Source organism: Coffea arabica, chromosome 10e, assembly GCF_036785885.1.
Source record: "Coffea arabica cultivar ET-39 chromosome 10e, Coffea Arabica ET-39 HiFi, whole genome shotgun sequence".
NCBI lineage: Eukaryota > Viridiplantae > Streptophyta > Magnoliopsida > Gentianales > Rubiaceae > Coffea > Coffea arabica.
This window is the reverse complement of record NC_092328.1, coordinates 47,570,910-47,587,123: the sequence shown is the minus strand read 5'-3', so window position 1 is coordinate 47,587,123 and position 16,214 is coordinate 47,570,910. Positions and strand designations below refer to the sequence as shown.

The 16,214-nt window shown below is 35.5% G+C and overlaps 1 protein-coding gene across 4 annotated transcripts; it reads left to right on the top strand.

The window, feature by feature from the left end:
- The first annotated feature begins 2,176 nt into the window (after positions 1-2,176).
- LOC113710915 (protein GIGANTEA-like) lies at positions 2,177-15,365 on the top strand. Of its 4 annotated transcripts, XM_027233988.2 has the most exons (16): positions 2,181-2,436; positions 3,288-3,380; positions 3,526-3,639; positions 5,663-5,734; positions 5,897-5,951; positions 6,067-6,209; positions 6,366-6,637; positions 7,636-7,691; positions 10,011-10,251; positions 10,321-10,471; positions 11,046-11,255; positions 11,381-12,916; positions 13,622-13,690; positions 13,997-14,215; positions 14,538-14,630; positions 14,865-15,365. In XM_027233988.2, exons 3-16 carry the CDS (start codon positions 3,553-3,555, stop codon positions 15,162-15,164), a joined length of 3,504 nt encoding a protein of 1,167 aa, XP_027089789.1. In that variant the 5' UTR covers positions 2,181-2,436; positions 3,288-3,380; positions 3,526-3,552; the 3' UTR covers positions 15,165-15,365. The 4 variants fall into 4 exon arrangements, with proteins under 4 accessions (XP_027089788.1, XP_027089789.1, XP_027089791.1 ...); XM_027233987.2 differs by having other exon boundaries at positions 2,177-2,436; positions 3,288-3,639; XM_027233990.2 differs by lacking the exon at positions 3,288-3,380 and having other exon boundaries at positions 3,531-3,639.
- The last annotated feature ends 849 nt before the right edge of the window (positions 15,366-16,214 follow it).

The window sequence follows — 16,214 nt, the reverse complement described above, 5'->3', positions numbered from 1 at the left end:
TATAATATATTATATATATGTATATATTATAATATAAATATATAAAGACAAATATATAATATATATAATATATTTAAATATTAATTATACTAAATATTATGTAATTATAAGATTTGGGAATCACACTTGAGTTTTGGACAAAACCCACCAACTTACTAAGGAATGGTGGAATGCTAAATTTTTATACATCATTCCAAAATTTCAATTCCAATAGTAATGAACCAAACATGAATCATGGGGTTCATTCCAATTCCCCATTCCGAAACCCTTTTACCAAACGCCACCTTAATCTTGGCTAGCTATCATATTTCAATGCCGTTCTGAAAATTTTTTTTCATTACGAAAAGATTAGATATGATACAAGTGAAGCAAGACTGAGTGAGTAAATGTCTTAATAAAATTGGAGAAATGTCTTAAATAGCCTGAAATAAGTGTTCGATGAATGGAGCAAGTTTTAATACTGAATTGAGTTAAAATTTTGTGATAGTCTCACTATTAGTTTGAAATAAAAAAATCTTGTTATAGGCTAAAAAAACTCAACGAAATCGACCAAGCTAGTCTCAATTATATTGATTTACTGTTCCATTGGGAAAGGAAACGGACCTGTTACGATGATAGTGCACAACTAGGGTAAGATATTGAGTAAAACCAACTATACTTGAAGTGCTTAATTTTAGCAACCATTCCTCTCATCAACCTATTGTTTGGTTAATTTGTCCGCTTCAACCTAAAATTACAATTTTGGGCCCTTACTTTTGTAAGTAGTTAGTCTTACCTTGGTCTTCAACCAAAATTTTTGCCAATTGAGGACATTGAGCTCTTTTCGCCTTCTTTATTTAACTTGTGATCTAAAAGTTAAAATTGAAAATGATGAGGAAATATTTTTGCCATTCTTATTCAACGAAAACTAGGGTAGGAAAATTGGTCGAGAAGCTCCTCTTAAGGTTTTTTTCCTGCTAATCTCGAGAATTTGAATTCCGACCTTGATAGATGGGTTAATATTTTCTCTTACTATATGTTGGGGGGGTTTTTTTTTCACTATTTGTGTCTTGTAATACTGTTTAGATAGGTTTTAATTGTAATCTTATACTTGTATTTAGAAAAAGAAAATAAAAAAAAAAGATCAAGGTCAGAAAAAAATGATGAATGAATATAAGGAAAGCACGGCTCATCTAAATTTATTAGGACGGTCCATCAAAAAATTCTTATGTTTTCCATGAACACATTTTTCAATCACCTTTTTATCTCACATATATCAAATCGCTACAATACATTTCCTATAAGAACTCCAAAAAAAATTGCAATTCAAATAGGACTGGCATTAAATGAAACAAGCAAAATGATTAGCCACCAATGAATTGCTTGTCAATTCCGCTCACATAAATTAGGGTTGGCTATCATGGTGTCAATGCCATTTTCAGAAAATTTCCTTACAAAATGGTTAGTTATGATAGAGAGTAGAGACCGAGTAGAAGATGATGTCTGAATGTCATAACACAAGAATACTCATTAGACACTCGAGTAAAATTGAGTGAAATATGGGTCACAAAAATTGTAATTTTCCTCAATTGTAACATATGGTATCCTGCACATGAAATGGTGATCAAATATATACCGTCAATATTAGATAAATGACAACTATCCAAAATTTGAATTTAAAATCCAACTTTTATACATGTATCATGAATGTAATAGTGATAGTGTATACATTATCAGTGTATATAAGATTTACTCATTTATATATATATTTATATATTTTCTTTTCTTGTATAAGATAAGAATAAGAATTTAATAAAATGGTGATTAATGATGGAGCACTACCATGTACTAATGGGGCCACCAAGTTGCACAGGAAGACAATAAACAAAGCTCTTGTGTTTGATTTAGGTCAAAACCGCTCCCAAAAATATCTCCAACAGGCAACCGCCGATCCCACAGACCAATTTCTTTATTTCTTTATTAAAGTATTCCACCACATACCCCAGTAGGCATCTTGCTCTTCTCAATCGTCCATTTTCGGAATTTCACACATTTGGGTTCTTGTCCAAATGCAAATTTCCCATATGACACGTATATTTCCATCGTACCTAGATCATGTACAATTCTACATGCATGTTTGTTATGAGCCCATCATCATGTATAGTGTCTTTCCACCATAGCATAAATTCCACCCATAACAATTGCCAGATGGCCCTCTAGTTCCTGAGGAAAATATCATTGCCACGTTTGCAACCAAGGGAGAGCAGCTAAAGATCTCCTCTCTCTCTTCACTCTCTCTCTAGCCTCTCTCCACCCAAAATCTAAACACAAATCTTACCATTTTACTCTCTCTAGCTTCACAAGATTATTGAGAATTGGTTCTTCTCTCGCCTTCAATTTACAGAATTGTTGTGAAATTCCAGCTGAATATTCTTCACTCCAAGAAGCTGTGAAGAGGTAGGTACTTGATGTGTAGTCTTGCTGTTAGATATTTTTTATTCCTTTGTTTTGTGTGTTTATGTAATGTTAAAGATTGAATTTTTTTTCACTTGAATGATTGGTGGCTGGTGAATTTATGGACTAAATTGAAATGGGATTTTAGTTAAAAGTTAGAAAAGTGAAAGGGATGTCAAAGTTTTGATCTTTGGTTTGCATGGATGAGTATCATGTACTTTGCAGGGTGTTTTTGCTGTAATGAACCCCTGTTTAAGTTTCTTCCCCCATAAATCTCATAGTTTCTCTAATGAGAAAATCATATTCTTTTCTTTTATATGCTTTTGTTATTCTGTTCTTCGTGGAAAATATGAAATAAAAGTTGTAATTTGGATAATAAGTGGGCTATGTGTTTATGTATTTGATGGACTGGATACCTGGAGTGGTTTTTCTTTGAGATTACCTTTTTTTTGGGTGGATTTATTTCATATGCAAGGTAAGGATTATGATACTCGTGGATTGCTGATTGTTTCTGGAATTTCAGGAGTGCTCAGTTTCATAATTTAACTTGTAAACTGAATGTTGTTATTATATCCTTGTTTAGCTGGAGCAAGATAACCCAAGTTTTATTGCTGCTATTTCATGATAAGTTTTACTTTAAAATCTTTCCCAGCTTGGACTGATGCTGCTTCTACTTTTCTATTTATTTTTATTTTTATCATATTTTTTACTTCAGAATTTCTCTTGCTTCTTCCATATGCAGAGGACTTCTACTGTTATCTTGTGATTTTATTCGTTCTTGATTGTTGAAAATTTGATTAATCTTGTAAAAGACTCTGTTTAATGGTGCTTAACTATGGTAATTATTGGTGCAGGGATAAGGGTTGTAGTTGGCTATAATTAATTTCATCTGGAGAAATTTATCGCTAAATAATATCTTGCTTTCGATATCTTGGTGCTTAAGCTGAGTGAGTGCTATAAGTAACTGAACGAAAGATCTGGAGTATCCCCTGTTTCAACTTCAGAGAAATGTTGAATTACTGTCTTTTGATACTTGATTGGTAGTTCTTGTAATGGGGCTTATGGCTGTTCTTCTTGATGACATCTTCTTAGTATAGAAAGTACTGTCTAGATCCTCATATGGCTGCTTCATGCGAGAGGTGGATAGATGGGCTTCAGTTCTCCTCATTGTTTTGGCCTCCGCCACAAGATGCAGAGCAAAGGAAGGTGCGATTTGTTGTATTAAAGAGATGTACCTTTCTTTATTACCTTTTAGATGCATACGCATGACACAAGTTTTTTTTTCCTCCGTGTTCTCAATAAAAAATGTGTCTCTGGTTCTCTTTGGCTGAAGTCTAGCTGCTCAATAGAAGTTAAATGACATGTTTCTGATATTTCTGATTTATGTGTTGAACTTGTCAATTTCATTACTCTATTGTGTTTCTTCTCCTGCAATCTATTACTGTTTCCATTGTAATTGATATCTGTATCCATGATCTTATGAATTAACTCCAAAACCACATGGAATTGGCAATCATAGAATAAGATGTTTCTGAATTACATAAGGTAAAGAGTAATTTTTTTTAATAAATTCGATGAGCATTAGCCTTCTGAAGAGTTTCGTATACAAAAAGCAAGTCTTATTCTGCATTTTGTAGCTTCTGAAGGTGCATGTTGTTTTACTCATGGAAGCTTGAAAAAATTCGTCCTTTCTAGAGCCCAAACAAGCAAGCCATCTTTTTATGGCCTATTTAGATTTAATATATTCCTCAGTTGATACTAATAATGAGATTTTGATGAAGGAAAAATCCTTGTTTATCTGTTACCTGCAACTGGGGAAAAGTAATTTGATCAAATTTGAGGATCATGTTAAAGGTTCTAGAGTAAAATAAATAAGATCAAATATAGCAAAATCCTAATCATTTGTAAAAGAAACTTTGTAAGATGTAACTAGTCCTTTAATTCATCTTTGGTTCTTTTTTCCTTGCTGTTAACGTGTATTGGTACAATCCAAAACTTTTCATGTCCATAGATGATTCCATCTTGGTGCCACTTTACTTTTGAATAGAAAAGTAATTGAGTTGTCCATATGAAAATGATTTTACACTTGTGCATGCATATCCTAATACAAGCACATATTAAATTTCTCACCACAATTTATAGTAATTGATGGATCTAATGAGACTTAGACTTTAAATCCAGGAAGAGACAATGCTTAATTAAGCAACCACTACAATGGAGTATAATGATTGCTAGTATTAATTTCTCCCTTTTTTGGACATGATTTTCCAGTATGGAGATGCTGACCTGGATTTGGAGTTTTAACATTCAAACAATTAGTTTTATCATAAATTCTATTGTTAACAGTGGGTTACACCAGTTTTAAATGCTTTGAATCTGAAATCAGGGGCTGGGTCCTGGGTTTGGTTTCAATTTGTGGAGGTTTTTCCCGAGCATATTTCTCATGAGTTGGCTCGTGCAGTTCCTTTTAGAAGGGTCAAACAGCACGTTAACTAGCTAAAATAGAAGTCAACAAGTGGATTCTTGTACATGTAGTTAGCATCATTGTTAAAACTTTACAACTGAACTGATCTTAAAGAAGATTGTCAGAAGGGAATTGTTATGACTATGAAGAGTGTTGAAATTACTATCTTACTTTTCATGAGGACAAAAGTTCTTTTGCTTTGATGTAAACTTGATGATCAACGAGTAGAAAGTGAAGCTGTTTTAAGCCATATACCATTCACTTCTCGTAGTCATGTGACGCTGATATGTATTGGCTTGTGTGGCTAGAATTTAGTACAATTATGTGTGGATACTTCGGATGTGATGCTTAAGAACACAAATAATTAAGCCATGCAATTTTGCCTAGGGTAGTTCTCCAACAATGAGAGGGTGGGACATTAGTTGTAGATGTAAACAACTAAATCAATGAATGGGAATTACTTATCATAATCAAGTTTACAGGGATCTTAAGCTGGTTAGGTATGACAGGTTACACCTTAAGATTAAGCTAAAATAAATCAGATGATGTCACAGCATGTACTTTTCTTAATTTGTTAAGATTCATTATGTCAATCGGTGTAAAATCTATTTGCTTCTTGTGTCTTCATGTTGAAAGTAGAGCTGAAACTTCATTTATTGGAATAATTTTTTTAATTGCCTTGATGTTTCCTCTAAATAAACATTTGGCTACTCTACTTTCCTTTTTATTGTTGCTCATTAGTTCAAGCTCTATCCCTCTTTCTAGGCTCAAATTACTGCTTATGTTGAGTACTTTGGTCAGTTTACATCGGAAGCATTTCCTGAGGATATAGCGGAGGTAATTTCTGTTGCCTTTAACTTTGATGAGCTATTGATTGAGAAAAACTGTCAGAAGAAAGTTGATAGTTTTTCTCCACTCTGCATTGTTATCCAGAAAGTGACAATAACTTAGTGAACTTGCTGTAGATGTTTCTAAAATTTAGCTGTTGGTGGTTTGCAGTTGATCCGGAATCGATATCCATCTGAAGAAAATCGACTTTTTGATGATGTACTAGGTACTGGTTTATATAGGATTGTAGGTCATTAATGCATGTTATCATTCCTAGAATCTAAAGATTCTTTTATTGCTTGTGCAACATAAATGCTGGGTCCTTGCTCTTTGCTCTGCAGCAACTTTTGTACTTCACCATCCGGAGCATGGGCATGCTGTCATTCTTCCAATTATATCATGCATTATCGATGGTTTGCTGGAGTATGATAAGAATTGCCCTCCTTTTGCTTCTTTCATTTCCCTGGTCTGCCCAAGCAGTGAGGTATTTCGATTACTGTGTAAATTTAAAAATATAGATTCTCTTGAAGTTTCCTGATTAAATTTTGGAAATAATTTCGTACTTGTTACATGCTAAGGCTTCCTGTGTTCTGATATTTGAGGATGCATAATCCTGATGATTTTAAATCTTAAATTACAGAATGAGTACTCTGAACAATGGGCTCTTGCATGTGGAGAGATTTTGCGAATCCTAACTCATTATAACCGTCCAGTTTACAAGGTTGAGAATAATGACAGTGATGCAGATAGAAACAACAGTGGCAAACATGTTTCCACTAGCAAATATGCAGATGGAGAACCGAGCTTATCTTCTTCACAACATGACAGGAAACCCCTGAGGCCATTGTCTCCCTGGATTACTGATATATTGCTTGCTGCTCCCTTAGGTATCAGAAGTGACTACTTCCGTTGGTAAGTTCTGTAGCTGCATGAAAACATTCTAATTCTCCTTAAGTAAACTAAAGATGCTGTTATTAGTTATTAGTTATGCTGATTAGTGTTCATGTAGAAACTTGGTGTTCCTACTTCTTTGCCATTCATTTGCATGGTTTTACAACCTTTGCAAACTAAAAATCTTCAAATGGGCACACTTCGGTTATTAAGGGAAGCAGAGAAAACCAGACCAAGTAAACTGTTTTTTTATTTTTATTTTTATTTTTTTTATTTCATGTGATTTTTAGATGCCTCTTTGTATTCTTGTCTATGTGGTTGATAGTTGATTCATAATCTTGGTGCATCCCACCACTGACTTATTGATATTCTCTTCTTTAGTGTACAAATGTAATTCCTTTCTTTGGTTTTCTTTTATTTTCTTCTTCATTTTTGTTCTTTTCCTCATTAGGAAAAGTGGGACCCAATGCATGGTGACTCAAAACTGATTTAGAAGATATTTTTTGAGTCTTGTTGGTAAAGTTTGTATTGTATTATTTTTAACACTTATATGTGATGTCATAACAAAGGGCTGGATGTTTGTTTCTTCTCATTGTCATATGTAGGGAGTAAATCTTTTAGGCAGGAACAGGGTTTAGCAGTGTCAATTCGCTGGGTTTTGGTCCTCTGGAGATAGTTTACTTACTTTCGTTATCCACACTTTCTCTCATGTCTTCTATCTCTTGCTCATTGGACAGTTTATATTGCGATTAAGCAATGCAGTTCTGGTTTTAGTGGGTTTAGTAGCCAGTATAAACCTAAGATGATTAAAATTTGTACATGCATGAATGACAACCATTTACTGGAAGTCTGTTATTGTTTGCTGGTTGAAAATCTTGGTGTTTCAAGAACCACTTGTATCAAAAGAAACAAAATCAATTTCTCACCATATAGGATATCTGTGTAGTACATAGCAATTCTACGTCTGTTTATAACTTGCTTTCGTGTTCCTGACATTGGAAACACTTGACTGACAATAGGTGTGGTGGTGTTATGGGGAAATATGCAGCTGGAGAACTCAAGCCACCTTCAACAGGTTAGTGGATTTCAATTATGGAATGAGTTCATGTTTTGGAGTCCTAGACGTGACTCCCTTCTGTTGACTGTGGGAAGAGTTTTAAAGTACTTTTAATTTGACAATTAATCAAATATTACCAACAGTTTTAGAGTCATACTAGCTTATTTGGTTCTGGCAGAAAAAATAAAGTTGATAACTCATGTGAAACTGTCTATTGATACGTGTGCAACAAGGATCGATTGATTTAGATCGTTTTCTGAGCTTATGACAAAAGCTGTTATAAGACTTCAAGTCAATTCAATGTTTGTCAAAAAATCATATGAGATTTGTCAACTCAGAGTATCAACTCAAAGAAAAACTTTTAAGGTCCAATACTATGTTTAACCTTAAATTAGAATATACAAATATAAAGCAACTTCATAAGTGTGTAAACTTAAAAAATTTATTTGTTTGATCAGTTCAATGGATTTTTTGGCTGGTAGATAAATTATTGTATTTCTTTCAGTGTATGGATTTTATTAATTGGACACTAGCAAATTAAAAAGTTTATTGATTTGATCTGTGCAATGTTGTTAGGATTTTAACATGCATGGTCATCAAAAAGACTGAATAAGTTAGGGCATTAGTAACTTCTGGGTGTATTAGCAAGCGAAACTTTCTGATCCTATTTCTTGGCCTTACGTTCTGCCTGTGCTTCTGTAAGTGCATAGTTATTTTTTAGCCTTATAATTTAGTCACCTTTGGCAGTGTATATGGAAGCTGATTTGCAATATTTAGTATGCCTATCAACACAATCCATGTGAGATTTCATAATTGGATGAGAAATTGCGAAACAGTGAGTTGATGCAGTCATCTATGTGTTCTAGTGATTCATGTATTTTCACTTGCTAACCTGAAATCCTTTTTTTTTTTTTAAACAACTTTTCTGTCTGTCAGAGCTCCAAAAGCTTCGGTTGACCTCCCAAGCTAATACTCCCTCCGTCCCAAAATAAGGGACGTTTTTGGGGATTCTAGCTTATTATGCACAGTTCAATCAATTTGAATGTGAGACATTTTTTTCCAATCGTGCCCCTTTGACCGATATCAAATCTTAATTGCTGTCTATGGTGATGTGAAAAGAATCTGTGGGTCCATGTAAAATGTAAACTCTTTTTCATGCTGTTGCCAAGCACGCGCCTATTTATGGCCATCAAAATTTTTGGTGCTGTCCACGCACCTTTTTTTTGGATGTCTATTTATTGCTTTTGTGGGTTCCATCATACTTGTTTTTTATTTTATCAATGTCTCTTTTGAGGCTACAAATGGAATGTTAAAGAAAAAAATTGTAGTGTGACTCAAATTTTGGGACATGAAAAAAGGTTAACTATGACAATAACAATGGGACGGAGGGAGTACTATTTCTCTAAAGGCATTGTGTCTGGAGCTCTATTTCTTAAACAGATGTCCCTGTCAGTGTTTTAACTTGCTTTTGAGGAATTTTATAATACAAACTGGGTAATCAAGGAACATGACACAATAGCTACATAAGCCTGAATCAACTAATCTACCATGTGGTCTGGTTTTTAAGTGCATATGCAACACAAGCAGTGAGGGGTGCAAAAACTTCATTTCTTGCCAGTTTGTACAATTGCTCTTTAAAGCTCCCGGATGGCACTAACACCAAAGTGGTCTAATTTCCATTCATCACGAGATTGAATGATTTGAGCCTAGAAAGTTCTCTCTCAACTAACAAAAAGTGGCTGAAGTTGAATTGAGAATTATCTTAGACTATAGAAAGCCGACCTTGCATCCCTGTATATGTAACCTGAAAAAGATTGATAAAATTGTTTGTCTTTGATTGGCGTTTTATCTACACTGGGTTTTAATATATGGATTTTACAATTGAGGTTCAGTAATTATGCATGTCTCTTGTGAAGTGTTAGGCTAAACATAAGCTCATGTGGCAAAGATAATATTTTCAGAAATATTTTATTTCATAAATTTATCCAAATACTGACCTGCTGAGAGCATTCTACTTTTTAGAAAATAAGATAGATCTACAGTTTGGAACTCTTCATAGAAATAACTGTAACAAAGGGTGCTTGAGAGCTTTGAGCATTGGTGGCTTCAATGTTGGCCTTCAAATATCACATGGAGTGAAGATCTTTCTTTTTATTGTTTTGGATTGTGATAAAAGCTTCATTTCAACATACCAACAGTGAAAGTTTTTCAGATTAAAATTTTGAATAGCTCATCTTGTATCTTATTTATATGCTAGTTACCATTATCTATGCAGACTTTTTTTTTATATATATATTTGGCAATAATGACAATCACTCAATTATATCTTCTATTTAGTTTCTTCTCGTGGATCTGGAAAGCATCCCCAACTAATGCCATCAACCCCGAGGTGGGCAGTTGCTAATGGTGCTGGTGTTATATTAAGTGTCTGTGATGAGGAAGTAGCTCGTTATGAGACTGCTACCTTAACTGCTGCTGCTGTTCCTGCACTTCTGCTTCCACCCCCTACAACAGCAATGGATGAACATCTTGTTGCTGGGCTTCCAGCTCTTGAGCCTTATGCACGACTCTTTCATAGGTAATTTCTAAATGATTTTTGTTGTAGAAAAGAATTCCAGTGGAGTTGTTAATTCCTTCTTTGCATTAGGTATTATGCCATTGCTAGTCCAAGTGCAACGCAGAGACTTCTACTTGGACTTTTGGAAGCTCCTCCATCATGGGCCCCAGATGCACTCGATGCTGCTGTTCAGCTAGTGGAACTGTTACGGGCAGCAGAGGAATATGCATCTGGAATGAGGGTATGCTGAATCTCTATGGTCTTTTTTCATTTATATGTGCTGGTTGTCATCAACTTGTTGAATAAGGTGTATTTCAAAGTGCTTTTAAAATCCCTGAAAATTAGGATAATCTTTGGGCCATGAGCACGAAGAAGCACACTAGTTTTTGTTCCACTATGTATAGTTGACCAATTTTTGTTTTTCCTCCATGAAACTCTTTCTTTTCTTTTCCTGCCAAACAATTTCGTTTTTTTTCAATTGCCTAAAAGCATCAGTATAGTACACCTTTTTTCTCTCTTTTTTCGAGATGCTTAACTCTAGGCCTTTGATCCTAAATGTGCAGTAATGCTGTCAAGCAATGCACTGAAGTCAATTTATCAAATTGCTCTTTCTTTACTGACTATAGAGAAGAGTGCTTCCTGTCATCTATGTTCTAATGCTAAACAACTATACATTGGATGTGATGAATTATAATTTCTCTCTTTTCTCATAACTAACTTGCAAGTTAAATTTTCTGTACTTAAGAGGTATATTCATATATAGAGCTGTTGATATATAGCGTTAAAAGGTCTGAGCTATTCTTTTATTGGTGAAGCTACCAAGGAATTGGATGCATTTGCATTTCCTACGTGCAATTGGGATTGCAATGTCAATGAGAGCAGGAATTGCTGCAGATGCTGCTGCTGCTTTACTCTTCCGAGTACTTTCACAGCCTGCTTTACTCTTCCCACCACTACGACAAGTTGAAGGGATAGAAGTGCAACATGGGCCTACTGTTGGCTACATTTCACGTGAAAGAAAGCAGGTAAATTTTGGGCAATGATGCTTGACAAATACTCTATGGCTTTCATTCTGGTTTGCTTCACTACCCTGTACCATGTTTTCTATTAACTATAGTTCAATATGCATAATTCTTTAAATTTCTATCAGAAAGAAATACCTGGAGCAGAAGCCACTGTCGAAGCAACTGCCCAAGGCATTGCATCAATGCTTTGTGCCCATGGTCCTGAGGTTGAATGGAGGATATGTACCATATGGGAAGCTGCATATGGCTTGATACCATTAAGTTCTTCTGCTGTTGATCTTCCTGAAATTGTAGTTGCAACACCTCTGCAGCCTCCCATTTTGTCATGGAACTTGTACATACCCTTGCTTAAAGTTCTTGAGTATCTTCCACGTGGTAGTCCTTCTGAAACCTGTCTCATGAAAATATTTGTTGCTACTGTTGAAGCAATTCTCCAGAGAACATTTCCACCTGAGTCATCAAGGGAACAAATTAGAAAAACAAGATATGTGTTTGGCTCTGCCTCTAAAAATCTTGCAGTGGCAGAGCTTCGCACAATGGTACATTCACTATTTCTGGAGTCATGTGCATCTGTAGAACTTGCCTCTCGCCTTCTGTTTGTAGTTTTGACAGTATGTGTCAGTCATGAAGCTCAACCGAAGGGTAACAAGAGAGCAAAGGGTGAAGATTACGTTCCTTCTAATGAAGTTGGTGAAGATTTGCAAGTGGCCAATGGAAAGCATATAGAAGTACGAACAAAGAAGATGAAAAAACAAGGACCCGTTGCCGCATTTGATTCTTATGTCCTTGCTGCTGTATGTGCTCTATCATGCGAACTTCAACTCTTCCCTCTGCTTTCCAGAGGGACTAATCATTCAGACCTTAAGAACATACAGGATGTGGCTAAGCCTGCAAAAATAAGTGAACTATCCAGTGAGTTAAAAGGTAGTGTTGACTCTGCAGTTTGTCATACCCGTAGGATATTGGCAATTCTTGAGGCACTTTTCTCTCTGAAACCATCTTCTGTTGGCACCTCTTGGAGTTATAGCTCAAATGAGATTGTTGCTGCTGCAATGGTTGCAGCTCATGTTTCTGATCTGTTTAGGAGGTCAAAGGCTTGCATGCATGGTCTTTCAATCTTGATGAGATGCAAGTGGGACAATGAAATACACTCCAGGGCATCTTCACTTTTTAACCTCATAGATATCCACAGCAAAGTTGTTGCATCCATTGTAAACAAGGCTGAACCATTGGAAGCACATCTAATACATGCGCCACTGTGGAAGGAAACTTCGTCATGTTTCCATGGAAAAGAATACAGTAAGTGCTCAAGCTGTAGCTGTTCAAAACCTGGGGAGGCATCCACTCAACAATGCATGGAGTTGCCTCATTCAAAAGTTTCACTTAAGCTTAAGGATACCCAGTGTAAAGATGTTGCCAAGTGTATGGCAGGCAAAGGAATTGCTAGTTTTCCAACAGATGCCTCTGACTTGGCCAACTTTCTGACAATGGACAGGCACATAGGATTCAGTTGTAGTGCCCAAGTTCTTTTGAGGTCAGTACTAGCTGAAAAGCAAGAACTGTGTTTTTCGGTTGTTTCATTGCTCTGGCACAAATTGATTGCATCACCTGAAATACAACCAAGTGCAGAAAGCACTTCTGCCCAACAAGGATGGAGGCAGGTAATTACGTATTATAGGGCATCCAGTTACTTGTGGTACCACATTGATTTGTTTATTAAGTTGGTCAAAGTATTTTCTAGAAGTATCATATAGCAAACCAAATTTATAAAAGCATTATTATTGATGTCATTAAATTAATTATCTTATTTAGAAACTGCCTTCAAGTACATCTTACCTCTAGATGGTCATCTTGGGTAAAATAAAAAAAAGGCTTCTTTTAGGGGTTTAGGAGGCATTTTTTGCAACCTATGTTATGCTAGGCACCAGGAATACCATTCTTGCTCCTATAGAGGTTTAGGAGGTGTCTTTTGCAACCTATGTTATGCTAGGCACTCAGGAATACCATTCTTGCTCTGCTTGACATTTTTGGCTATGAATATGGTGCTTCTAATGCTGGAAGTGTTATACTGCTTTCAATTTTGAAGAACTAGTATTATGAAAAGAGAATTCCTTTATCTGCATCTGTTGCTGGAATATTAGAAATCATATCCCGTCAGATTACTTTAAGGGCCTCTTATGCAACTTTGTTCGCTGTTTCCTTAATTGATCAAGTTATGACTTCTTTTTGCAAGATTTACTCATGCCTATTGAAAAAAAAGAAGGTTTAATCTGGGATGTTATGGTAAAGTATATGCTTTAGACAGCGTCTAATTTAGTAGCTATAAGGTGATTAGCGTTAACTGAGGTTTTCATGGGTGACTACAGGTTGTTGATGCATTATGCAATGTGGTAGCAGCTTCACCAGCAAAAGCTGCAACAGCAGTTGTTCTCCAGGTCTAGATTTTGTTTTACTTGAATCTCATGCAAATTATATTTGAACTCTCCTATAGCTAGTTGGTGTTTACAAAAAATGCATTTCTTTCAATTGAGAGTTGAAAAAAGATAATCTGTCAGAAGTTTTTTCTGGAAGATAACCACATGCTATGTTTTATTTCTTCCTTTTTCCTTTTTTTAAAAAAAAATTATTTTCATAACAGAATATTATTAAGTTGCAGTTCTCATCGAAGCAAACCTCAGTGTTTATCTTATTAGATTGCTTTAAATGTTTAGTCACTTTCTTCGCTTTGTTGGCTTTGTCAGGCGGAGAGGGAACTGCAACCGTGGATTGCCAAAGATGATGATCTTGGTCAGAAGATGTGGAGGATCAATCAACGCATTGTAAAAGTGATTGTGGAGCTAATGAGAAATCATGATACTCCTGAATCATTGGTAATTCTATCCAGTGCTTCAGACCTCCTGTTACGCGCCACAGATGGGATGCTCGTTGATGGAGAAGCATGCACTTTACCACAACTGGAGGTAGCTGATTCTAATTATTTGAATGAGCAGCTGTCTTTTTTTTTTTCTTTAAAATTGTAAAGACTTTTGAATTGCTAAATTTAAATGTTCAATTTTGCTCTTTCCTAAACTTTTCCATATATGCTTGTTTGAAATTATGAATGAAAGTATTGATCTTTTTCCGCAAAAGAAAAAAAATTGTTTTTTTAATGGGTAAATCTATCATACACTGACATTGTATATGCTAACGGGTCTAAATACATCCCACATTGTATGTGTATACACACTGTTTACTGACTAATTTCCTGTATTTGCTCATTTGCATTCTCTAACAATGAAAAAGCTCCTCGAAGCAACTGCTGGAGCGGTCCAACCTGTACTCGAGTGGGGAGAATCCGGATTGGCTGTGGCCGATGGCCTTTTGAACCTATTGAAGGTAATAGACCCATGTAAACAGCATTCTTTAGTGCTGCTACTAGAAACATAGTGTGATTTACATTAAAATTTAATGAGGATTTCTGTATGCCATGCGACATAAATTAAGTCTCATTTTTGCAAGGAGAAGTGAACATCATTAGGCATCAGAGATTACATTTTGTTTATCAAACAATTTGATAGGTTGATTGCAAACTGACACATCTAGTACAATTGTTTGGTTGCTAATTTGCAGTGCCGATTACCAGCGACAGTGCGCTGTCTCTCTCATCCAAGCGCTCATGTTCGGGCTCTTAGCACATCAGTTCTTCGTGCAATTCTGTATGCTGGTTCACTAAAAGCTAGTGGGAAAAAAGTGGACAAAAATGGCATTCATGGCCCTGCTTATCAGTACTTAAGTGTAGGCAATGTCAACTGGCAAACTGATATTGAGAAGTGTTTAACATGGGAAGCTCATAGCTTACTTGCAACTGGAATGCCTACTCAGTTTCTTAGTACTGCTGCCAAAGAATTAGGCTGTACCATATCCATCTGAAACTAATAGTAACATATTGGTAATTTGACTGTTCTTGTGTTTAACAAGTGGATCTAGAACAACAGACACGCTACAATTGGTTTGATCTCTGCTTGCTAAAGCTGCTGTAGACTGTAGTATGTGACTTTTATTTGGTGTCACATTACATTATCATAATCCTTCACTTAGGGATAAATGCCAATCTGCCATGCAGTTAAACTTTGTGGATGAGATATGCAACAGGAGTTAAGTGAATGCCGTAGTGGAAGTTTTCCCCATAAGGGTTTAAAATATCATACTCTAGTTTTCAGACAAATTAAAGAGTTTGCTAGATAAGATTCATGCTCCCATCTTATTTTGAAAAAGCTAGATTGATTGTGCAAATTCAATTAGTTGTATTCATGTAGTGTTATGTCAAAGAATTTCACAAATTTTAACATACAAAATCAAGCTTTATTTATCACTGGCATCTTGTAACAACACTACTCAATATTTCAGGATCTTACTATATCCTCAAACTTCCAACAGTCAATGACCAAAGTTGAACTGCAATATAGCAAGAGAGTTTCTGATAAGAGAAATTTTGGAAACAAAAATGAGCCACCACATGGAGAATAACAAGCCACTGAAATAGATTCTCCTGCAATTGATGTCTTGCAGCAGCTTTCTTGAGGAGAATGGATCTCAATACAAACTACAAACATATTTGTGTAAATTTAGGCCTGCAAATGCCATCAATATGACTAATTATTATAAGAAGAGGACACTGAGACGACCAAGATGTAAAAAACCAAATTATATGTTACAAATACAGGAGACCATTGTTTGTAGTCATCGTCCAGCCTGGAATTGGAGTCCCATCAGACAGGCTGGAGGAGAATTGGAGGTCGAGAATGGATGCGGAAAGATGCCAAAGGGGGGGAAGAAGACAGGGAGAAAGGGCAAAAGATTAAGAACAAGTAAAAGAAGAAAAGAAAACAATACGGATTGAAATTTTTGACTTCTATGTTGAAAAGAATAGAAGAAAGTTTTGACAATCGTTTGTTCTAAAGCTGACCACCATAATGTTGA